The following is a 26178-nucleotide window of genomic DNA, read 5'->3' as shown; positions in this document are numbered from 1 at the left end:
CTCGACCATGTTCTTCTCTCAACTCAGCGTTTGCTCGAGCAATGACGTTTCATCTTTCTAGTGCTAATTCGACTTTTGAATCAGATTTGACACCATTGCTGATCCGGGCTGATCAATGTTACGAGATTTACACTTGACAACTTGACCTCACCAGTGTCTGGTAACAGTCCTTTAGTGTGGGAGCCTGCTAAGAGTCCTTTAGTGTGGGAGCCTGCTAACAGTCCTTTAGTGTGGGAGCCTGCTAACAGTCCTTTAGTGTGGGAGCCTGCTAACAGTCCTTTAGTGTGGGAGCCTGCTAACAGTCCTTTAGTGTGGGAGCCTGCGAACAGTCCTTTAGTGTGGGAGCCTGCTAACGGTCCTTTAGTGTGGGAGCCTGCTAACAGTCCTTTAGTGTGGGAGCCTGCTAACAGCCAACCGTATGCAGATGAGGTTAGGTACACACTCATCATTTCCAATGGAAACTACTGGGACCAACATGCATGATAGTTACAGTATGAACTGCAATAGTTTCCACTGAATGAAACAGTGTGATTCTCACAGTTAGTGTTATCAGGTCTATATAACAGTGTTATAATGTCTATATAACAGTGTTATAATGTCTATATAACAGTGTTATCAGGTCTATATAACAGTGTTATAATGTCTATATAACAGTGTTATAATGTCTATATAACAGTGTTATCAGGTCTATATAACAGTGCTATAATGTCTATATAACAGTGTTATCAGGTCTGTATAACAGTGTTATAATGTCTATATAACAGTGTTATAATGTCTATATAACAGTGTTATCAGGTCTATATAACAGTGTTATCAGGTCTATATAACAGTGTTATCAGGGCTATATAACAGTGTTATCAGGTCTATATAACAGTGTTATCAGGTCTATATAACAGTGTTATCAGGTCTATATAACAGTGTTATCAGGTCTATATAACAGTGTTATCAGGTCTATATAACAGTGTTATCAGGTCTATATAACAGTGTTATCAGGTCTATATAACAGTGTTATCAGGTCCATATAACAGTTAGTGCTGTTTGCACGAGCACTCAGACTTGATTAAACTAATCAAGTCATCATCAAACCTTTGATTTGAATCAGGTGTGTGAGTGCTCCCCTTTGGGTTTCCAGAACCAGGATTGGGAGACACTGGTCTTAACACCCGGAGGTCTGTTCATTCATGTTGGTCCCTCCCCTTTTCCTTCAGTTTGCTTCTGCTGGTTTCCGTGTGGGTTTGAGGGGTCGTGAATACACCCCAGGTTTCCACTGACCCAACATGCTCATCATACTCAGATCATAGAAGGTGGCACAGACATGGGCTGGCTGCATGTGGTTTACCCACACGGTGTTCAGTTTCATTATATTGCCTAACTTTCTATTCTGGTTCAGAGGGGAAAGTGAAATCCAGAAAGTGAAATGCTGTGCTTTCTTCCTCCTTGGAGTTTTTTGGTTCTGCAAAGCCATAAAAAACCTGTATTATAATGATGGTACTGATATAATAGGCCTCCTATCTACTAGACTCACTGTCAGTCTGGGACTATTAAAGTATGGTAATATAGTAATATTAACACAGCTACTATTACATTATTACTTTGCTATAAACTTGTACTAGCCTTCATCTAATCCTATTTTATCTGATCATAACAGCCTTTATTATAAGACATATGTTATTCACCCATGTTATTCAACCCATGTTAGGTTGCAAGTTCAAATCCCCGAGCTGACATGGTACAAATCTGTCGTTCTGCCCCTGAACAGGCAGTTAACCCACTGTTCCTAGGCCGTCATTGAAAATAAGAATTTGTTCTTAACTGACTTGCCTAGTTAAATAAAGGTCAAATTCAACCCATGTTATTCAACCCATGTTATTATACCCATGTTGTTATACCCATGTTGTTCAACCCATGTTATTCAACCCATGTTATTATACCCATGCTATTATACCCATGTTATTCTACCCATGTTATTATACCATTGATGACATGGCTAGTTGTCATAGTAACGATGGGTGTGTGTTCAGACAGCATTCATTTGATGACATGTCTAGTTGTCATAGTAAGGATGGGTTTGTGTTCAGACAGCATTCATTTGTTGACATGGCTAGTTGTCATAGTAACGATGGGTGTATATGTGGTGGTGTAGGCTGATTGGTGCTCCTACTTTCTCTCACTCAGAAGTTAAGTAGCAAGCTAAGATGACGACAATGCCTACCAGGGATGTTTCCCACATACTTTGAATGTTCAAAATCATAGTGTCAGAACACCTTTAAAGCCTCAAAGCACAAGATGATCCAACTTTCAAAACCAGTCCTTTTTCGGCCACAACAGTCAACTAACTAGCCACAGCAGTCAACTAGCTAGCCACAGCAGTCAACTAGCTAGCCACAACAGTCAACTAGCTAGCCACAGCAGTCAACTAGCTAGTCACAACAGTCAACTAGCTAGCCACAGCAGTCAACTAGCTAGCCACAACAGTCAACTAGCTAGCCACAGCATTCAACTAGCTAGTCACAGTAGTCAACTAGCTAGCCACAGCAGTCAACTAGCTAGCCACAGCATTCAACTAGCTAGTCACAGTAGTCAACTAGCTAGCCACAGCAGTCAACTAGCTAGCAGGAACAGTCAACTATCTAGCCACAGCAGTCAATTAGCTAGCCACAGCAGTCAACTAGCTAGCCACAGCATTCAACTAGCTAGTCACAGCAGTCAGCTAGCTAGTCACACCAGTCAGCTAGCTAGTCACACCAGTCAATTAACTAGCCACAGCAGTCAACTAGCTATTCACACCAGTCAATTAGCTAGCCACAGCAGTCAACTAGCTAGCTGTTTACCTTTCTACCATTTGTTTGTAAACAACTAAAAAGCTAGTTAGCTCTCTCATGTTCTTGTCAAACTGTCAACAGAGTAGCTAGGAAGCAACAAGATATGCCAAACAACAGCCTAAAAACCACTTGAGGGCAAATAAATCAGATGTGACCATTCAGACACAAGTCGCATGGCCAGGAATCAGATTTGTATCTGACTTAAAATCACATATGAAGGTGGTTTGAAATGTCCAATTCCATGTGCTTGTTGCTGTTCAGACTGCAGCAAAAATAACAGATTAGCAAAAATGTGGATTTGAGTCATTTCAAACTGCCAATGGGAACCAGCCTTATATGTAGGTCGCTCTGGATAAGAGTGTCTGATAAATGACCACAATGTAAAATTAGATGTGATCTTCACCGGGCAGTCCACGGCCAATGGAGAGCTCTTTCCATCAGTCTGCTAATAGAAAAAACATTGTCTGGCATCTTAATGCTTGTTAGCATTTTCAGTTCCTTATTCTGGGTTCCTTGCACCCGATGAAGTGAAATGAATCTAAATTAAACACAAGTGATATGGAGCTATCAGCCTTGATAAATGTGTGGCTGAGTGATTCTGATAGAAAAGAACACAAGTGATATGAAGCTATCAGCCTTGATAAATGGCAGAGTGATTCTGATAGGGAAAAGATACGGCAGGGTAATAATAGTACTGTATTAATTCCCAAGGAGGAGATGTTGTTGCACATGCAGTGTATAAAGTCAGGTCCACAATTACTGACATAAAGATGAGAAGAACCAAAGTAGCTTTATTTTCATGTCATCTGAACATAGTACAGGTTCCGACGGCTCCCGTTTCCGTTTATCAAACTGCAGGTGTTTACATTTGTTGGATGTCATTAAAAAGGAGCCTCATACCAACTGTAAAATATGGTGTTGGATCTTTGCTGTTATGGGACTATTTTGCTTGTTCTTTTTTTGTTTTTGTCCACAAAGTCAAAAAACTCTGCCTATTTCTACCATGTATCTACTGAAAATTTTGATTTTTGAAAAACTAACCTAACCTTAACCCTAACCTTAAAAGAAGATCAAGATTATTTTTGTTTTGTCCTGGGACCCTTGTTACGGTCAACGGCATCATCAAATTTGCCAAGTACCAGGCCATTTCAGCCAAAAACCTGGTTGCCTCTCCAGGGGTCGGAAACTTGGCCACAAGTGGATCTTCCAGTAAGACAATAACCCCAAGCACTAATCAAAATCAGCAAAGAAATTGTTAAATGACCAAGGACTTTCAAGGATCTGGAAAGACTCTGTTATAGAGGAAAGGTCAAAGATCCCTCCTGATGTGTTCTTCATTCTCATAACCTAATGTAGGAGGTCTAAGATCCCTCCTGATGTGTTCTTCATTCTCATAACCTAATGTAGCAGGTCTAAGATCCCTCCTGATGTGTTCTTCATTCTCATTACCTAATGTAGCAGGTCTAAGATCCCTCCTGATGTGTTCTTCATTCTCATAACCTAATGTAGGAGGTCTAAGATCCCTCCTGATGTGTTCTTCATTCTCATAACCTAATGTAGGAGGTCTAAGATCCCTCCTGATGTGTTCTTCATTCTCATTACCTAATGTAGCAGGTCTAAGATCCCTCCTGATGTGTTCTTCATTCTCATAACCTAATGTAGGAGGTCTAAGATCCCTCCTGATGTGTTCTTCATTCTCATAACCTAATGTAGCAGGTCTAAGATCCCTCCTGATGTGTTCTTCATTCTCATAACCTAATGTAGGAGGTCTAAGATCCCTCCTGATGTGTTCTTCATTCTCATAACCTAATGTAGCAGGTCTAAGATCCCTCCTGATGTGTTCTTCATTCTCATAACCTAATGTAGCAGGTCTAAGATCCCTCCTGGTGTGTTCTTCATTCTCATAACCTAATGTAGCAGGTCTAAGATCTATCCTGATGTGTTCTTCATTCTCATAACCTAATGTATCAGATCTAAGATCCCTCCTGATGTGTTCTTCATTCTCATAACCTAATGTAGCAGGTCTAAGATCCCTCCTGATGTGTTCTTCATTCTCATAACCTAATGTAGCAGGTCTAAGATCCCTCCTGATGTGTTCTTCATTCTCATAACCTAATGTATCAGGTCTAAGATCCCTCCTGATGTGTTCTTCATTCTCATAACCTAATGTAGCAGGTCTAAGATCCCTCCTGATGTGTTCTTCATTCTCATAACCTAATGTATCAGATCTAAGATCCCTCCTGATATGTTCTTCATTCTCATAACCTAATGTAGCAGGTCTAAGATCCCTCCTGATGTGTTCTTCATTCTCATAACCTAATGTAGGAGGTCTAAGATCCCTCCTGATGTGTTATTCATTCTCATAACCTAATGTAGCAGGTCTAAGATCCCTCCTGATGTGTTCTTCATTCTCATAACCTAATGTAGCAGGTCTAAGATCCCTCCTGATGTGTTCTTCATTCTCATAACCTAATGTAGCAGGTCTAAGATCCCTCCTGATGTGTTCTTCATTCTCATAACCTAATGTAGCAGGTCTAAGATCCCTCCTGGTGTGTTCTTCATTCTCATAACCTAATGTAGCAGGTCTAAGATCTATCCTGATGTGTTCTTCATTCTCATAACCTAATGTATCAGATCTAAGATCCCTCCTGATGTGTTCTTCATTCTCATAACCTAATGTAGCAGGTCTAAGATCCCTCCTGATGTGTTCTTCATTCTCATAACCTAATGTAGCAGGTCTAAGATCCCTCCTGATGTGTTCTTCATTCTCATAACCTAATGTATCAGGTCTAAGATCCCTCCTGATGTGTTCTTCATTCTCATAACCTAATGTAGCAGGTCTAAGATCCCTCCTGATGTGTTCTTCATTCTCATAACCTAATGTATCAGATCTAAGATCCCTCCTGATATGTTCTTCATTCTCATAACCTAATGTAGCAGGTCTAAGATCCCTCCTGATGTGTTCTTCATTCTCATAACCTAATGTAGGAGGTCTAAGATCCCTCCTGATGTGTTATTCATTCTCATAACCTAATGTAGCAGGTCTAAGATCCCTCCTGATGTGTTCTTCATTCTCATAACCTAATGTAGCAGGTCTAAGATCCCTCCTGATGTGTTCTTCATTCTCATAACCTAATGTAGCAGGTCTAAGATCCCTCCTGGTGTGTTCTTCATTCTCATAACCTAATGTAGCAGGTCTAAGATCCCTCCTGATGTGTTCTTCATTCTCATAACCTAATGTAGCAGGTCTAAGATCCCTCCTGGTGTGTTCTTCATTCTCATAACCTAATGTAGCAGGCCTAAGATCCCTCCTGATGTGTTCTTCATTCTCATAACCTAATGTAGCAGGTCTAAGATCCCTCCTGATGTGTTCTTCATTCTCATAACCTAATGTAGGAGGTCTAAGATCCCTCCTGATGTGTTCTTCATTCTCATAACCTAATGTAGCAGGTCTAAGATCCCTCCTGATGTGTTCTTCATTCTCATAACCTAATGTAGCAGGTCTAAGATCCCTCCTGATGTGTTCTTCATTCTCATAACCTAATGTAGCAGGTCTAAGATCCCTCCTGATGTGTTCTTCATTCTCATAACCTAATGTAGCAGGTCTAAGATCCCTCCTGATGTGTTCTTCATTCTCATAACCTAATGTATCAGGTCTAAGATCCCTCCTGATGTGTTCTTCATTCTCATAACCTAATGTAGCAGGTCTAAGATCCCTCCTGATGTGTTCTTCATTCTCATAACCTAATGTATCAGATCTAAGATCCCTCCTGATATGTTCTTCATTCTCATAACCTAATGTAGCAGGTCTAAGATCCCTCCTGATGTGTTCTTCATTCTCATAACCTAATGTAGGAGGTCTAAGATCCCTCCTGATGTGTTATTCATTCTCATAACCTAATGTAGCAGGTCTAAGATCCCTCCTGATGTGTTCTTCATTCTCATAACCTAATGTAGCAGGTCTAAGATCCCTCCTGATGTGTTCTTCATTCTCATAACCTAATGTAGCAGGTCTAAGATCCCTCCTGGTGTGTTCTTCATTCTCATAACCTAATGTAGCAGGTCTAAGATCCCTCCTGATGTGTTCTTCATTCTCATAACCTAATGTAGCAGGTCTAAGATCCCTCCTGGTGTGTTCTTCATTCTCATAACCTAATGTAGCAGGCCTAAGATCCCTCCTGATGTGTTCTTCATTCTCATAACCTAATGTAGCAGGTCTAAGATCCCTCCTGATGTGTTCTTCATTCTCATAACCTAATGTAGGAGGTCTAAGATCCCTCCTGATGTGTTCTTCATTCTCATAACCTAATGTAGCAGGTCTAAGATCCCTCCTGATGTGTTCTTCATTCTCATAACCTAATGTAGCAGGTCTAAGATCCCTCCTGATGTGTTCTTCATTCTCATAACCTAATGTATCAGGTCTAAGATCCCTCCTGATGTGTTCTTCATTCTCATAACCTAATGTAGCAGGTCTAAGATCCCTCCTGATGTGTTCTTCATTCTCATAACCTAATGTAGCAGGTCTAAGATCCCTCCTGATGTGTTCTTCATTCTCATAACCTAATGTAGCAGGTCTAAGATCCCTCCTGATGTGTTCTTCATTCTCATAACCTAATGTAGCAGATCTAAGATCCCTCCTGATATGTTCTTCATTCTCATAACCTAATGTAGCAGGTCTAAGATCCCTCCTGATGTGTTCTTCATTCTCATAACCTAATGTAGGAGGTCTAAGATCCCTCCTGATGTGTTATTCATTCTCATAACCTAATGTAGCAGGTCTAAGATCCCTCCTGATGTGTTCTTCATTCTCATAACCTAATGTAGCAGGTCTAAGATCCCTCCTGATGTGTTCTTCATTCTCATAACCTAATGTAGCAGGTCTAAGATCCCCCCTGATGTGTTCTTCATTCTCATAACCTAATGTAGCAGGTCTAAGATCCCTCCTGATGTGTTCTTCATTCTCATAACCTAATGTAGCAGGTCTAAGATCCCTCCTGATGTGTTCTTCATTCTCATAACCTAATGTAGGAGGTCTAAGATCCCTCCTGATGTGTTCTTCATTCTCATAACCTAATGTAGCAGGTCTAAGATCCCTCCTGATGTGTTCTTCATTCTCATAACCTAATGTAGCAGGTCTAAGATCCCTCCTGATGTGTTCTTCATTCTCATCACCTAATGTAGCAGGTCTAAGATCCCTCCTGATGTGTTCTTCATTCTCATCACCTAATGTAGCAGGTCTAAGATCCCTCCTGATGTGTTCTTCATTCTCATAACCTAATGTAGCAGGTCTAAGATCCCTCCTGATGTGTTCTTCATTCTCATAACCTAATGTAGGAGGCGTAAAAGAAGATCCTATAAAACATAGTAGAAAAAGACTCAGTGGCCATTATCCTCTCAAGGTGAGGTATTGAAAACAGCAGTGCCATTTTAACCCCAATCTTTTTGAGAGAGAAAAGAAATATGACTTGTGAAACCAAATCTCTTTCACTGATTAATTGTATTCGTATAAAATATAATTTCCCCTTTTTTTTGCATAAAATATAGTTCAGTGTTTGTATGATTGATTTTATAGTCTTTAAAAAAACATCTTTATCAAAGCCAATAATTATGGACCTGTCTGTATGTCTACGAGAAATACAGTTTTTAAACGCTATCCAATCTTAACCACTGAATCTCTACTTGTTCTACTCAGCATTTACCATGTTTTGACTAGATTTGCATATCCTCCAATAGTCTGATCTTCATTTTGCGTGAAGACGAGGGATTCCCCCACACTTCCTTTTTAGCAGCAATATAAACCCAGAGACATCATTCAGTTTCAGTCGACACCAGCCGACCACAGCCAACACAGACTCAACATGCCTTTCAAGACACACTACCTGTTGGTGTCCCTGACTCTCTGCTGGTTCGTGGCTCTTCAAGGTGAGATATTGCATCTTTATCTATATATCTACATATCTATGAATCTGTTCAACTTGACTCTTGAACAATCAACAAACCAAACCTATTATCATTTATGTTTTTAAACAATTTAATTCCAATTTTCACAATCAATCCACTGCAATGTTAAGTGTCTCAGAGTAGGGTCTGTATTCAATCCGTATGGCAGAAGTTCTGCGTTGCAGCGTGAGTGACATTTAAAGGTAATGTTCCTGAGTGGAAACTGCATTCACGGTAAACACTGCATGTCGACTCAATCAGATATTACCGTTACATTGCTGTCACGCAATCACTGTCTTTTAACTGGTGTTTTTATTTCTTTACTTACCTATTGTTCACCTAATACCTTTGTTGCACTATTGGTTATAGCCTGTAAGTAAGCATTTCACTGTAAGGTCTACTACACCTGTTGTATTCAGCATTTCACTGTAAGGTCTACTACACCTGTTGTATTCAGCATTTCACTGTAAGGTCTACTACATCTGTTGTATTCAGCATTTCACTGTGAGGTCTACTACACCTGTTGTATTCAGCATTTCATTGTAAGGTCTACTACACCTGTTGTATTCAGCATTTCACTGTAAGGTCTACTACACCTGTTGTATTCAGCATTTCACTGTAAGGTCTACTACACCTGTTGTATTCAGCATTTCACTGTAAGGTCTACTACACCTGTTGTATTCAGCATTTCACTGTAAGGTCTACTACACCTGTTGTATACAGCATTTCACTGTAAGGTCTACTACACCTGTTGTATTCAGCATTTCACTGTGAGGTCTACTACACCTGTTGTATTCAGCATTTCACTGTAAGGTCTACTACACCTGTTGTATTCAGCATTTCACTGTGAGGTCTACTACACCTGTTGTATTCAACATTTCACTGTGAGGTCTACTACACCTGTTGTATTCAGCATTTCACTGTAAGGTCTACTACACCTGTTGTATTCAGCATTTCACTGTGAGGTCTACTACACCTGTTGTATTCAGCATTTCACTGTAAGGTCTACTACACCTGTTGTATTCAGCATTTCACTGTAAGGTCTACTACACCTGTTGTATTCAGCATTTCACTGTAAGGTCTACTACATCTGTTGTTTTCAGCATTTCACTGTGAGGTCTACTACACCTGTTGTATTCAGCATTTCATTGTAAGGTCTACTACACCTGTTGTATTCAGCATTTCACTGTGAGGTCTACTACACCTGTTGTATTCAGCATTTCACTGTAAGGTCTACTACACCTGTTGTATTCAGCATTTCACTGTAAGGTCTACTACACCTGTTGTATTCAGCATTTCACTGTAAGGTCTACTACATCTGTTGTATTCAGCATTTCACTGTGAGGTCTACTACACCTGTTGTATTCAGCATTTCATTGTAAGGTCTACTACACCTGTTGTATTCAGCATTTCACTGTAAGGTCTACTACACCTGTTGTATTCAGCATTTCACTGTAAGGTCTACTACACCTGTTGTATTCAGCATTTCACTGTAAGGTCTACTACACCTGTTGTATTCAGCATTTCACTGTAAGGTCTACTACACCTGTTGTATTCAGCATTTCACTGTAAGGTCTACTACACCTGTTGTATTCAGCATTTCACTGTAAGGTCTACTACACCTGTTGTATTCAGCATTTCACTTTAAGGTCTACTACACCTGTTGTATTCAGCATTTCACTGTAAGGTCTACTACACCTGTTGTATTCAGCATTTCACTTTAAGGTCTACTACACCTGTTGTATTCAGCATTTCACTTTAAGGTCTACTACACCTGTTGTATTCAGCATTTCACTGTAAGGTCTACTACACCTGTTGTATTCAGCATTTCACTTTAAGGTCTACTACACCTGTTGTATTCGGCGCACGAGACAAATAAACTTTGATTTGATTTAATCTGTAACATTTCAGCGATGATACAGACTGAATAGAGCCCTAAGACTGCTGATCTAGAATCAGTTTTGATTTAATCTGTAACACTTCAGCGATGATACAGACTGAATAGAGCCCTAAGAGTGCTGATCTAGAATCAGTTTTGTTTTTGTAACATTCACATGTTTCAAAGTGCAACTTTTAGTGATGATAAAAAGGTGTTAACTCTATCCCTTAAACCTTAACCTTTAACCCCAAATTCAAACACTATATTGTTATTGTATGTAATATTCCCGGTCTTCATCCCTGCAGCTTTCCCCATGAACGGCTGTGCTGCATGTCAGAAGTGTCTCTGCATCCGGACGTCCTCTGCTTTCATCTCTCCTCGGCTGTTCCACAGGATAGAGATCCTACCTCCAGGTGCCCACTGTCGTCAAACAGAGATCATGTGAGTCAACTAATACCACCTAGCAACCAGTCAAGAACCCTTTCACAGTCAACAAGCAAACCAACATCTATTTCTGAAACAATTTGTTTTTTTAAACATGACTTAGTTACATTAACCTAATAAAAACTGTTCTCTTGTACAGTAGCCCTAATACCATTACCTGGTCTGCCTAATACATGATCACAGCATGCCTAATACATGATCACAGTATACCTACTACATTATCACAGCATAATACACTATCACAGTATGCCTAATACATTATCACAGTATGTCTACTACGTTATCACAGCATAATACATTATCACAGTATGCCTAATATATTATCACAGCATGTCTACTACGTTATCACAGCATAATACATTATCACAGTATGCATAATACATTATCGCAGTATACCTAATACATTATCACAGTATACCTACTACATTATCACAGCATAATACACTATCACAGTATGCCTAATACATTATCACAGTATGTCTAATACATTATCGCAGTATACCTACTACATTATCACAGCATGATACATTATCACAGTATACCCAATACATTATCACAGTATGCCTAATACATTATCACGGTATGTCTAATACATTCTCACAGTATGCCTAATACATTATCACAGCATAATACATTATCACAGTATGTCTAATACATTATCACAGTATACCTACTACATTATCACAGCATAATACATTATCACAGTATACCTAATACATTATCACAGTATGCATACTACATTATCACAGCATAATACATTATCACAGTATGTCTAATACATTATTACAGTATGCCTAATACATTATCACAGCATAATACATTATCACAGTATGTCTAATACATTATTACAGTATGCCTAATACTTTATCACAGTATACCTAATGCATTATCACATCATATTGGCTACACTCTTAGAAAAAAAAGGTGCTATCTAGAACCCAAAAGGTTTGTTCAGCTGTCCCCATAGGAGAACCCTTCCTGCTTCCAGGTAGAACCCTCTGTGGAAAGGGTTCTACATGGAACTCAAAAGGGTTCTACCTGGAACCAAACAGGGTTCTACTATGGGGACAGCTGAACAACCCTTTTGGAACCCTTTTTCTACGTGTGTATTTGCCTGTCCTGACAATATTGTTATCCTCAGACAATATTATATTTCAAAACTCGAGCTTTGATTCCAAAACAGATCAGTTGGTGGACCACTTGCGAGGCACAGCTGAGCAGAAATTGAAATAATTGGCTTTTATTTTACTGGACTGATGGTATCTGCATCTGTCATGGTGCTTTCAAGACAACTGGGAACTCTGGGAGATAAACTAGGTCAAATCATGAAGTCAACGAACTTCAGGTTGGAAAGTTGGAGATCTAGAAAGATGTCTCAGTTACCGACTTGGAATTTAGAGCCGGATGACCGTTCAAAATGATTTTTCCTCGTCGGGTCTCGTTTTTTTCAGTTTCCAGTTGTCTTGAACACACTGAAGTCAGAAGTCTGAGATTTCAGAGTTCCCAGTAGTTTTGAACTCCGCATTAGTCTCAGCGGAGGGAGGGAGAGAAGAGCAGAGGGTCCACCTCTCACGGTCCTGCTCTCTCCTTCCTTTCCTCCGGTGAGACTGACTAGAGAGAGGTGAGACTGACTAGAGAGAGGTGAGACTGACCAGAGAGAAGTGACACTGATTAGAGAGAGGTGAGACTGATTAGAGAGAGGTGAGACTGACTAGAGAGAGGTGAGACTGACTAGAGAGTGGTGAGATGGATTAGAGAGAGGTGAAAATGATTAGAGAGAGGTGAGACTGACCAGAGTCATGTGAGACCGACCAGAGAGAGGTGAGACCGACCAGAGAGAGGTGAGACCGACCAGAGAGAGGTGAGACTGACCAGAGAGAGGTGAGACTGATTAGAGAGAGGTGAGACTGAGCAGAGAGAGGTGAGACTGACCAGAGAGAGGTGAGCCTGACCAGAGAGAGGTGAGCCTGACCAGAGAGAGGTGAGCCTGACCAGAGAGAGGTGAGACTGACCAGAGAGAAGTGAGACTGATTAGAGAGAGGTGAGATTTATTAGAGAGAGGTGAGACTGACTAGAGAGAGGTGAGACTGACTAGAGAGTGGTGAGATGGATTAGAGAGAGGTGAAAATGATTAGAGAGAGGTGAGACTGACCAGAGTCATGTGAGACCGACCAGAGAGAGGTGAGACCGACCAGAGAGAGGTGAGACCGACCAGAGAGAGGTGAGACTGACCAGAGAGAGGTGAGACTGATTAGAGAGAGGTGAGACTGAGCAGAGAGAGGTGAGACTGACCAGAGAGAGGTGAGACTGACCAGAGTGAGGTGAGCCTGACCAGAGAGAGGTGAGACTGACCAGAGAGAGGTGAGACTGACCAGAGAGAGGTGAGACTGACCAGAGAGAGGGGAGACTGACCAGAGAGAGGGGAGACTGACCAGAGAGAGGTGAGACTGACCAGAGAGAGGGGAGACTGACCAGAGAGAGGTGAGACTGACCAGAGAGAGGTGAGACTGACCAGAGAGAGGTGAGACTGACCAGAGAGAGGTGAGACTGACCAGAGAGAGGGGAGACTGACCAGAGAGAGGGGAGACTGACCAGAGAGAGGTGAGACTGACCAGAGAGAGGTGAGACTGACCAGAGAGAGGTGAGACTGACCAGAGAGAGGGGACAACGTCTTCCACCTGATGGCTAAAGTCGAGTCACACCGCATCTGCTTTCAGACACAAGTTCATGTTGTTCCTCTGACCAGAGAAAGTATAATATCCCTCCCTATTAAAATAGACAGGACGAGATGCTAATAATGATAGAAACACAGCGCTGTCGATACACTTGGCTACTCATTCATTACAGTGTGAGTGGAAGTAGAGAGAAACATGTTTTATATTATGTAATAGTGTTGAATGAAAACAGTGACAGAGCAGAATGAAAACTTAAACATGAACTCAGTCATAAAAAACAGCAGCTGTATTCTTTGATCATTTCTCTCTGGTCATGGTTTTAAAAGTTATGAAATCTTGCATAGGCTGGTATCAAACTTTGCGTGGGGTCGTGGAAGCTGTAGGCACAGTGATTTGAGCTATACGATTGGCCAGCGCAGTTAGACTCACTCGATTTATCCACAGATCTTCCTGTCCGCCGGTTAGGTGGAGTTTGTCTTTCCTGACAAATTCAATGGTTTAAACTGGGAACAGTTTGTCTACCCGGTACGCAAGGCTTCTGGAGTGCACCTGCCGGTAACAGCGCAACACGAATTTAAAAAGAAGAACCGCAATCCTTTTTCATATGATTTTCTACAGAAATGTTTGGTGATGGACTAGGAATGCCTTGAAGTCGATGGCGATCGATTGGTTGGTAACCACTGGCCCAGTGGAATCTCCATGCTTGTTGTTGTTGTTGTTCAGGCTTCATCTGTGTCTTGGAAACCGCACCTAAAACCCACGGTGGCTGTCATTGTCTTCACACATAGATCATGTGAGTCAGTCAGCGAGGTCTTGAACGAAGCGCTAAACTGTGGTTTTCTAATGCATAGGGGAAGAAGCGTGGGGGATCGGTCGTGGTGGAGGGGAAATTAATTAGTCAGTATAGTCACTTTACTGCATGCTATGCAAACCAGTCATTAGTCACTGATGATGAGTTCAATGTTCCTATTCGTAACCAAGGCTAAGACATTGTAATAAATGTGGGCATTTGCAGTGGTAGCCTGTAGCAATTCCCCCCGAAACTCAGTATGTGGCAGGGACTCCAGACAATCACAGATTACAAATATGTTTTTCTAGTCAAGGCCATCCTATTCAACTATTGCTGTACATATACTATTATATGCTACCTATTCTACAGATGTACTATATATTCTATCCACATACTGTCCACAATGACTCTACATTCAATCACACATGTATACATATACATACAGTGTATTCAGAAAGTATTCAGACGCCTTGACTTTTTCCACATTTTATTATGTTTACAGCCTTTTTCTAAAGTGGATTAAATAAAAAAGTGTCCTCATCAATTTACACACAATACTCCATAATAACAAAGAGAAAACAGGTTTTTAGACATTTTAGGAAATGGATTAAATATAAAAACAGAAACACCTTATTTACATCAGTATTCAGACGCTTTGCTATGAGACTCTACATTATTAAATATAAAAACAGAAACACCTTATTTACATCAGTATTCAGACGCTTTGCTATGAGACTCTACATTATTAAATATAAAAACAGAAACACCTTATTTACATCAGTATTCAGACGCTTTGCTATGAGACTCTACATTATTAAATATAAAAACAGAAACACCTTATTTACATCAGTATTCAGACGCTTTGCTATGAGACTCTACATTATTAAATATAAAAACAGAAACACCTTTTTTACATCAGTATTCAGACGCTTTGCTATGAGACTCTACATTGAGTTTAGATGCATCCTGTCTCCATTGATCATCCTTGAGATGTTTCTACAACTTGATTGGAGTCCACCTGTGGTAAATTCAATTGATTAGACATGATTTGGAACATCTCACACCTGTCTATATAAAGGTCCTACAGTTGTCAGTGCCTGTCAGAGCAAAAACCAAGCCATGAGGTCCAAGGAATGTCAAGAGTGTGAAAAGCTGTCATCAAGGCAAAGGGTGGCTACTTTGAACAATCTCAAATATTAAATATATTTTGATTTGTTTAACACTTTTTGGGTTACTACATGATTCCATATGTGTTATTTCATAGTTTTGATGTCTTCACTATTATTCTACAATGTAGAAAATAGTAAAAATAAAGAAAAACCCTGAAATGACTGGTACTGTATCTATACATACATTTACATATACAGGACTCTGACTTTGCTCATCCTAATACTTATAGATTTCTTAAATCCATTCTTCTACTCAGATGTGTGTGTATTGTTAGATATTACTGCACTGTTGGAGCTGGGAACACAACTATTTCACTACAGCCATAATAACATCAGCTAAATATGTGTACGTTCATATTGACGTTTTCTGATAGGTTCAATTCTGTGATAGAGGAATTCTAAATTCCTCTATGTTTTAATTGTCAAAACCAATTAGCACTCATTTCTAATTCATTAATGAATTGTAAGTTCATTAATTATGCATGAAGTAGATCGAGACCAGTCTTAAAAGCCAGGTTAAAGAGCGTTTAATTCCAGAGAGTACTAACTACATACACAGATTTCCACAGGTTATAAACTCAAAATGACATCATCAGTTTCCCACGATAGCCCCATTGTTTTTTTGTTTAGGTCCGGAGATGCTTTCTACTCCCCTCATAAACCAGACATTACAACCTGTCTAGAAGATATACTTTTCTCTCACCAATGGAACAAAACCCAAACATTCTTATCTTGTCTGAAAAGCTTTTTCTCCCCCTTGACCTTCCCAAGAGGCACAGACAATCAAATTAGTTCTGCTTACATTTTCAGTAACAGCTTAACCAATAACTTTTACTTTTCATATCATAACATAATAGTATTAGAATATCAATAATGTATACATAATTATTCATCTTTTTAACTACGATTTCCTCTAACAATCCTCCCTTTGATCAAATATTATACATTCAAATCTACATCTAGTTTTATTTAATCATAAAAAATATAAGTATAAACGAATTTAACTAACCTTTTTATAGAGGTTTATCAGATTATCATATGAATAGACACACACATAATCAACAAATTAACATTATTATAAATGTTAATCCAACTCTCCAAATATCATTAATCAAATCTAACCTTAACTCCAACTGTTTTTAAACCTACATCAGAATCATAACTCTTCCTTCCGGATTTTCGTCACGACCTTCATTAAAAAACAGTTTAATCATGGAAACAAATTACAGTCTAATTCCCCTTCATCTCAACACTAGTCTCATCAAACATAAATTCCCCACAAATGACAGATCCAGATTCGTCCACTTCCTCTGTAGACATGCCTTCAGTCCTCCACGGGTCGGAACCTGGAATCGGCCCATAACGCCCCCATCTGTAGTGTCATTGATCTCTCTATAGTCCTGGAAACAATAACTTTCATACATACACGCAATCAACCACGTACGTACAAGACTAACACAGTCACACAGGTTAAGGTGGCCCATAACACCACATTTTTCCATAAATACTGTCAACCCAATTTAGTTCAGAGAAATATCCACCCCAGAGTTTCTGCCAACCCGTGAGCCAGGGTGGTCAAAACAGCTGAGGCTTCGGGCACTGATTCGTCCGGAGCTGTGCTACCTGGGATGTAAGACACGGTCCTGATTACCACGCCCACTTCCTCCTTTTATCTAATGCAATTCTATTCTGTCAGGTCTTCCAGCTGATTGCTTCAGTCTGTTCTACAAACCCTTTAATAACCCTTCTGGTAACTATAATTAATCCAGTCTACATTTTTATTGAGAGTAGACCACTCTAATCCTGCTAGTATCTGATTTCTTGCCTTGAACTCATCCGGCACACCTCGTGGAACCCTAAGGTTATCAATATATACTCTGTCGTTAAAAGACCCAGATGGAGCATCTCTTCTCTCTCGTTTGGCTAACTTCATGTCTTGGTGTTGTATGAGTGTAAAAGGCATTCCTAACCCGTCCAATCAGTCAAACTCATTCCCCCGCACAACCACCAGATGGTGACACTGGCCCATTTTATTTCATTGAAATCCCCAGAGTTCAACCAGCCTGTCAATTCAGACATGGTCTTGTCAGTGGTCATTTTCTCTGTACCAACTTGGTTCCTGGGGATATAAATAGTGACAACTGTCATTATCTGGCATTCCTGCTTTCATGAACAGCTTTACCATACATGCCATTCCCTTAGGGGAATTAATTCCGTTCAGTGGAAAAGGGATAGTTGTTAACTGGGGTTTAGCGTTCGCACAGACATAACATTCTTCTTTAGCCACTGATCTGGCCGTATTGAATCCATTCCAACCATAAGTTGGACTCCCCAAACCCAGTCTCCACTTCTATAACTTCTTTGAGGTCTTTGGTCTGAACTATTCATACCTTTATACAATACTTCCTCTGTTCAGGAACACAGTCCAAAACGCCAACCCTTACTATACTCCACCTGGTCCCAAATTGAGTGTATGGGTTTACGTAGCCATCCCTTTCAGTGTGAGCTATGACCTGTCCACGATCAATATGGTGATTTACACAAATACTTCCCATAGAGTCCCATGGTTCTAGACTGCCAAGGGGTGAATGACTCCAATTGATCTACACAAAATTCTACTGAGAGATCCTTGCCCAATTCCACCCTCACTTCCTTACTATTTTGTTTCAGTGACCTTCTGAGAATCTTAGGTAACATCCCATTTCCCTCATCTAGCACATGAGTCAAATTATCCTCTTTGGCACTTTCCGGGGGATCATGGTGAATCAGGAATATGTCCCCCACAATAAAACAGCTCAGGACGGTCAGTGCGCACGTGAAGCCCCACCCTCTCCCCGAGAACATATCAACAGCCAGAGCCAGACACATCTTCACTTCTATGAACAAAAACAGGGGTGACAGGACAGGGAGGGTCACTTCATTCGAGAGATGGCCCCCAGAATTCTGTTAATTCCAGTTCTTCTCCCGAACACTGTTTATTGTTCGATAGTGAAAAATGTCTTACCCCCCCCGCCGTGCGATATGAATCTGGGTAGCTCTTTCAGCTAGCTGTCACCAGGAGGCCTTGGTATGGGACTGGATTGAGTGACTTCACCTGTAGTTCTCCTGTAGTGTATAAAATCTTGGACATACAGATTTGGTTAATAAAACAGTTTCTTATTCGTTCTGTTTATTAGCTTTTTTAAAAAAATTTTATCCTATTCTAGAACACCATTTACCTCCCCCCTTTTGTTACCTGGCTCTGCCCAGGTAACAACCTTGCCTTAATTTAAACAATGACTTAGGTAAGATTTAGTATACCATCCTTATGTCTGACATTCCATTTAGGAGTGTCCCTTTCATTTTCCACATGTCCAACTCTCCCCTTCCAAAACCACTCCTCTCTTCTCTCCAACCTTCAAGGTCTCTGCAAGGCGGGGGAGGGCTCTTATGTCAGCCTTTTCCCCTATCTGTCTGTACTGTTATCTTTCTCATGTTTTCCAAATTTGAACTACCTATTCTCACTGTTTGGCTCTATCCAAACCCATGGACCCTCTTTTAGAAAAAAAACATGTCTATGAGCGGCTTTTCTCCGAATTCCCCACATTTCCTCAATCCATCTATATTAATCCTAACAATAATCCTAAATCATCACAGATGTTCTACATTCCTGCTAAATGCAACACCATTCAAAAACTCATAATAATCAATCAAGGTCTAATAAATGCCAACCATATTAAAAATCCTTCCTACACTAACAAGCCCTCTCCTTGGGGACCCTCAGTCCTCTATCTGACAATAACATGGATTTAATGTGTTGCAAAGTGTGGAATAAAACTTTGGTCCTGTAAAACAGAGTAAAGCAGAACAAAGCATTCTTATAACCCATCTGGTCCTCTCAGCTATTCTTATCCAGCACCAGGTGGACACCATGCCACCCTTCACGACAGGGAGAACAAACATACATGGGTCATCCTCAGTCAGTCTTATCCTCCCCTGAAAGCATGCTTCACCTCAGCCTCTCCAACTGGAGCATCAAGCAAAGGCATCATGCCTGAAGCCTTCACCACATCTGTAACAGACTTCTTAAAACACCCATCATGTCTGTCCTCGTCCTTTGTAGTCCGAGGGTGTAAGTGCCTGCATCAGAGAGCTTAATAGTTTTGATGGTTAGTAGGATTTCATCACCTTTACAAAGTTCAACAGTGCTCCCAGGTTTCCCCCATATCATGGAAAGCCTATCCACCTTTGTAGGATCCCCTATGCTATAAGGATATCCTCTTCTCCAGTCCCAAAACTGTCCCAAGTTGGTTATCATACGGACACCCTCCCCCATTTCACAGGTAATGTCCCCCGTCTTTTGACACTCCTGTAACCGAGTGTTAAAACCAAACAAAAATATCTCAATTTCTTCCCTGCCCTGTTGGCTCAAAATATGTTATCTTCCCCTATTTATTCTCAATGATAAATATGACTTTCTCTCTGTTACAATACCAAATCCCTAATAGCCCATTCAAAAAACTTCACAGCTAATGTTATAAGACAGAATCCTGAACCACTTTCTCATTTGCGGTTCAAACAGTAATTCTAAACCCTCAACCAAAACTGCTTCATTTCTAATGAATTTACCTTAAAACTAGTAACTCAATATGACACCCATTCATTATACAAATGACTCTCCCCCGAGGCTGATCAGACCTTGGGAGCCAGTCATGATAAGGTCAAAAGGTCATACCATATTAGGCATAAAGAACCCTTTATCTTTTGAATAGAAATAGTCACCTGTATAATTCAAACCCATAAAAAAAACATCTCATAAGGTTCCATATGTGAGCGTGCCTCTTTAAAATACCCTTGCACTAAAACAAACAGTTCTAACAGTTGTTTCATGTGTATAATTTGCAGACCTTTTTCAATTTGGTCGTTTAAAGCTGCTCTCTCCCCCACTCTTCCCAAAGTTATAATCCCAGGAGGCCTCTAAAGTGAGCCACCACACCCCTAACTATCATTCACTAATGCTACCTCGAATCAGAAACTCAATAAGTGAACTATAACTAAACCTAATGATAATTCCCCTTTGACTCAAATCATTAATCATAAGTTTTAAACATCGTCTACGGATATGTTTACTTAAATGACCATGCTACCTTTAGATACAATTAACCCGATAACATTATTATCCAATGCATTACTTTTTCTCTCTGCCGCAAATGTCGTACATTTCACAGTGTAAGGAATCCGTCATTTAATCCCCGATATTTAATAAATATGCATTCGCATTCTCTCATGACTCCTTTAATTTACTTATCTTGGGTAACTCTCATCCGTTCCGGAACAAAGAGTTCTATCTAAAACCGCCAGAACACACTGTTCCAGTTTTATCAACCCCTAAAATTGGCCATAAACATTAAACAAATAACCAAAACATTTTTATATCACTTCTGGAAAGATACTCGAAACCTAGATACGATTTGCTCCGTTATCCCCAGTCCCTGGTGACAAAAGTGTCTCGCTAGTGACGTCATCAACAAGCGTTCAACCTTGACTCATATCGCAACGATTTTCAACTCATTGTAAATAATGGTTGGCTGTCTGTAACAACAGTATTTCGGGTTCGATAAACCAAACCTAATTTATCACCTCTGTTGAACCCTGAATTAGAGTCTACAACATCAATCAACATCTCTCAATTCGCTAATTTTATAAAAACATTTCGATGGGCATAATGGGCATGAATTATAGTTGTCTCTTTGTTATCATTTAGAATCCATTTTGCTCTAAGTACCTGTCTCGTCTTTGACTTAGTATTTTTAATTACAACTCTATTCCCAATACATTATTCACTTGTCTAATTACAAACTCAGTCCAGCATTAGTGAGTGTACGCCTTTAAAATGCCTTGTCTCTGGGAACAGGGAAATCCCCTTAATTAACCCAAACTTTTACTCCTACAACGACACCCAATAATTCTTATGATCCCTTCACGTCGTTCGTTTTAAATCTCTTGAGGTATCATGTAACTTATTTTTCTATCTTCGAATTGTCATCCCACAATATTTTTTCCCACTGTCATACACTCAAACCACTGTGATTACCGTGCACTGTCCCTTTAAGATAAGACTTTTCATTTGTTCCCCACAATGAGGTCGGAAATCAGATCATTTTTAGAATACGTTACTTTTCGTTCAATTTCACTGGCGTTACCTTAACCAAAAATCAATAATTAGAAAAACAATCACAACTTCTTACGATTAAACTATTCTTACCTAATTTATAGTCCAAAGCGTTGCACTATATAGCCCCATTGAGTGTCTAGCAATTCCGTTGCTGGCTATAGACACAAATCTGACTGCCTTTGTAAAATATATATTCCCTATTCAGATTGAGTTCAGTTTTGAATTCTAATCATCAGAGTAAAAATTTAATTCACCCTAACATTTAACGTACCATGCTATAACGTCCAGATAGCCCGAAATTGTATCGTATCTCTCCGTTATTCCCTACATTTAAATTACAACCTGTTGACGATTTTTTCGTGGAGTGTTACACTCCCGGGCGAAATGTCCAATTTTGTTACAATTAAAACATCTTGTATTTTTCTTTTGACCCACCTTATTCATTTTTCTCGACTTTATTTCCTTCTCTAACTTCATTATACCTCTCTTAGTTTCCGCGGGATCCACATACTTGGGTGGTAATTTCACCGGTTGCTCCAGCACCCGTATTCTTATAATCACAAATTCGTCGACTGGATTATCTCTGCATTGTTGGTATAATCGAGGAAGATATAGTTTGTTACCCTCACGCCCACCCAATTGGTTAACTTCTCTATCTGCGGGAGCAGTGGGTAGTGTCTCTCGAACCTTGTTAGATTTAATCTCTTTTTCGGCGCAACCCATTCTCTTTTTTGCTTCCGAAAGCCAAACTCCGGCTGTGTATAACCCCTGTTTATTCTGCTTTTTCACATTATTACCACATTCCTTATGTATCTGTTTTATAAGGGATTCCAGCTTTTCTACATTTAGACGGCCATCAAAATCGTATTTCTTTTTCCATCTTAGACAGAAATCGATGTTTCTCTTGTCTTTCTGTGCCATGTATCGCTCGTCTCCCGTTAGTTCTGGGGCTTCTTTCGAGGCATTTCTCCCCATTCTTAATCCTTATCGTTACTAGTAGCAATGTTTTTAAACACTTATCTATGCCTTTCTATATCATTTTAAATTCTATGTGCGTGCAGTTCTATAAATTTGTAATTTACCGTTACTTAGTTACTTCTAGTTACTATCCTGTCTGCCTATGTGTGTGTCCCTTTAAAAATAATCAGTATGTATTTTCCATCCTGTGAACCGCGTCCATAGAAGACTTTTGATCAGACAATAACATTTCACCCATAGGATATTCTTTTTGGGACTTTCAATCGTTAATGTCTCGAATCTCACTAATCTAGACTAATCACTTATCATTTGATATTAATTTCTTTCAGCATTGTACAGGTTCATTTATTCTGTTCGCCTAGAATTACCCTGCCTTCTCACCAAGCCTAATTTATCCTCACTTGTTTTAACATATCTATCTGCTACTTTCCGCAGTCAGCTTCCCATATACAGATAGACTATTAGGTAAAACCTTTATTTAGGTATGTTTATTGAATCATTGGTCATCCTATTTGTACGGAACAAGCGTCCTAATTCTCCAATGCGTACTATATCACTCCTTAATAATCCTTGGCTTGCAAAACCAGGCCGTATTAAGCTCTAGTTTATTTGGTGGTAGTGCACCTTACCTCAGGGTCAATTTCGGACCCTGCTTCCTTTTTATCGATATCCTGGTTAATACCCCCGGTAGAAACCCATTTTATTTGTTCGGAATATTCAAGCACCTATTATTGATCAAATTCAACTCCTTCATAACATTTTAATCAATAAATATCCGAAATAATCCCTCCCAAATTCGAGAATAAAGGCTACTTTACCTGCTGCTGACTGGGAAAAGCACTGTTCGTTGTATCTAGTCACCCTTCCTGTCCTCCGTGATAATACGCAGGCCTGTTTAAATTTTAACCTCAATTCAGAGGTCAGGTCTTTAGTAAAACGAGTCAAAAACTCGTCCGTGCACGATTTTCAGCGTATTACCTTCAGATAACAGGTAGAGTTCTTTAGATCCGGCTCGAAGGACCAAATTGATAGAGGAATTCTAAATTCCTCTATGTTTTAATTGTCAAAACCAATTAGCACTCATTTCTAATTCATTAATGAATTGTAAGTTCATTAATTATGCATGAAGTAGATCGAGACCAGTCTTAAAAGCCAGGTTAAAGAGCGTTTAATTCCAGAGAGTACTAACTACATACACAGATTTCCACAGGTTATAAACTCAAAATGACATCATCAGTTTCCCACGATAGCCCCGTTGTTTTTTTGTTTAGGTCCGGAGATGCTTTCTACTCCCCTCATAAACCAGACATTACAACCTGTCTAGAAGATATACTTTTCTCTCACCAATGGAACAAAACCCAAACATTCTTATCTTGTCTGAAAAGCTTTTTCTCCCCCTTGACCTTCCCAAGAGGCACAGACAATCAAATTAGTTCTGCTTACATTTTCAGTAACAGCTTAACCAATAACTTTTACTTTTCATATCATAACATAATAGTATTAGAATATCAATAATGTATACATAATTATTCATCTTTTTAACTACGATTTCCTCTAACATTCTGCAGTGTATTATATGTAACCATGGCGACGCTGTAATATATATCCCTCCATTCATTCATCAGCGTTACCAAGAAGGACAAAGCCACCGTCTGTGTGACTCCAGATGCACGATGGATCAACAAAGTCATTGTCAAGTTACAAAGGTAAATACAACACACACACACACACACACGCACACACACACACACACACACACACACACACACACAGACACACACACACACCACACACACACACACACACACACACACACACACACACACACACACACACACACACACACACACACACACACACACACACACACACACTTCTGTTGACTTTAACACAGACCATCTCTTTCTACAGTACCAACAAGAAGAAGAGAAGTGCAGAACTTCCCATCTCAACCACCATTGAGTGAATTGGAACAGGAATGTATCAAGTTGGAGCTAAATGGAAATGTGATACCAATGTAATACCAATGTGATACCAATGTGATACCAATGTGATACCAATGTGATACCAATGTGATACCAATGTAATACCAATGTGATACCAATGTGATACCAATGTAATACCAATGTGATACCAATGTGATACCAATGTAATACCAATGTGATACCAATGTGATACCAATGTAATACCAATGTAATACCAATGTGATACCAATGTGATACCAATGTGATACCAATGTGACACCAATGTGATACCAATGTGACACCAATGTGATACCAATGTGACACCAATGTGATACCAATGTAATACCAATGTGATACCAATGTGATACCAATGTGATACCAATGTGATACCAATGTGACACCAATGTGATACCAATGTGACACCAATGTGATACCAATGTGACACCAATGTGATACCAATGTAATACCAATGTGATACCAATGTGATACCAATGTGATACCAATGTGATACCAATGTGATACCAATGTGATACCAATGTGACACCAATGGATTCTATTAAAATATGATTCCAATAAAAAGTGAATTAGTTCATCTGAAATGATCTCAGTATGTATTGGTAGGTTCTTATTTTTCAGAGTAAATAACCCACAGACACTAGAGAAGCTTTAACCAAGTTGAATTCTTCCCAGAGGTTCTGTACAGCTGTAATTCAGACAACACAACATTTGTCCCATCCAGATATTTATATCCCACTTATTAAGACACTCCTCCTTCTCTTCAATCCTTTCATTTTATGGTTCTACAGGAAGAGAGAAAAAAGGGAAACAGGAAACCAAACCTTTATTCCTCCCTTCAGGTGACCTGTCCTGACCTCCTGACCTCAACACCTCCTTCACCTAATCCACAGATGTCCATCTGTCTCCCCTGTATCAACACATGGCTGTCCTCACCTCCTGACCTCAACCACTCCTTCACCTAATCCACAGATGTCCATCTGTCTCCCCTGTATCAACACATCGCTGTCCTCACCTCCTGACCTCAACCCCTCCTTCACCTAATCCACAGATGTCCATCTGTCTCCCCTGTATCAACACAACGCTGTTCTCACCTCCTGACCTCAACCCCTCCTTCACCTAATCCACAGATGTCCATCTGTCTCCCCTGTATCAACACATCGCTGTCCTCACCTCCTGACCTCAACCACTCCTTCACCTAATCCACAGATGTCCATCTGTCTCCCCTGTATCAACACGTTGCTGTCCTCACCTCCTGACCTCAACCCCTCCTTCACCTAATCCACAGATGTCCATCTGTCTCCCCTGTTTCACACTTTGCTCTCCTCTCGTCCCCCAACACATTCCA

The 26178-nt window shown here is 40.0% G+C and overlaps 2 protein-coding genes across 2 annotated transcripts in view; one reads left to right on the top strand and one right to left on the bottom strand.

Annotated features, from left to right (window-relative positions):
• The window catches only part of LOC135565248 (trichohyalin-like), a 65759-nt gene that overhangs the window by 23057 nt on the left and 16524 nt on the right, over window positions 1–26178 (bottom strand). The gene's annotated exons all lie outside the window — the stretch shown is intronic.
• Window positions 8655–25417, top strand: LOC135565251 (C-X-C motif chemokine 13-like). Its single transcript, XM_065011358.1, has 4 exons — window positions 8655–8744; window positions 10947–11082; window positions 24477–24557; window positions 24763–25417. Exons 1-4 carry the CDS (start codon window positions 8681–8683, stop codon window positions 24815–24817), a joined length of 336 nt encoding a protein of 111 aa, XP_064867430.1. The 5' UTR covers window positions 8655–8680; the 3' UTR covers window positions 24818–25417.

The sequence above is a fragment of the Oncorhynchus nerka genome, linkage group LG27 (assembly GCF_034236695.1).
Source record: "Oncorhynchus nerka isolate Pitt River linkage group LG27, Oner_Uvic_2.0, whole genome shotgun sequence".
Taxonomy (NCBI): Eukaryota; Metazoa; Chordata; class Actinopteri; order Salmoniformes; family Salmonidae; genus Oncorhynchus; species Oncorhynchus nerka.
Note: the sequence above shows the minus strand (reverse complement) of the source record. Positions and strands in the feature narration are given on the sequence as shown.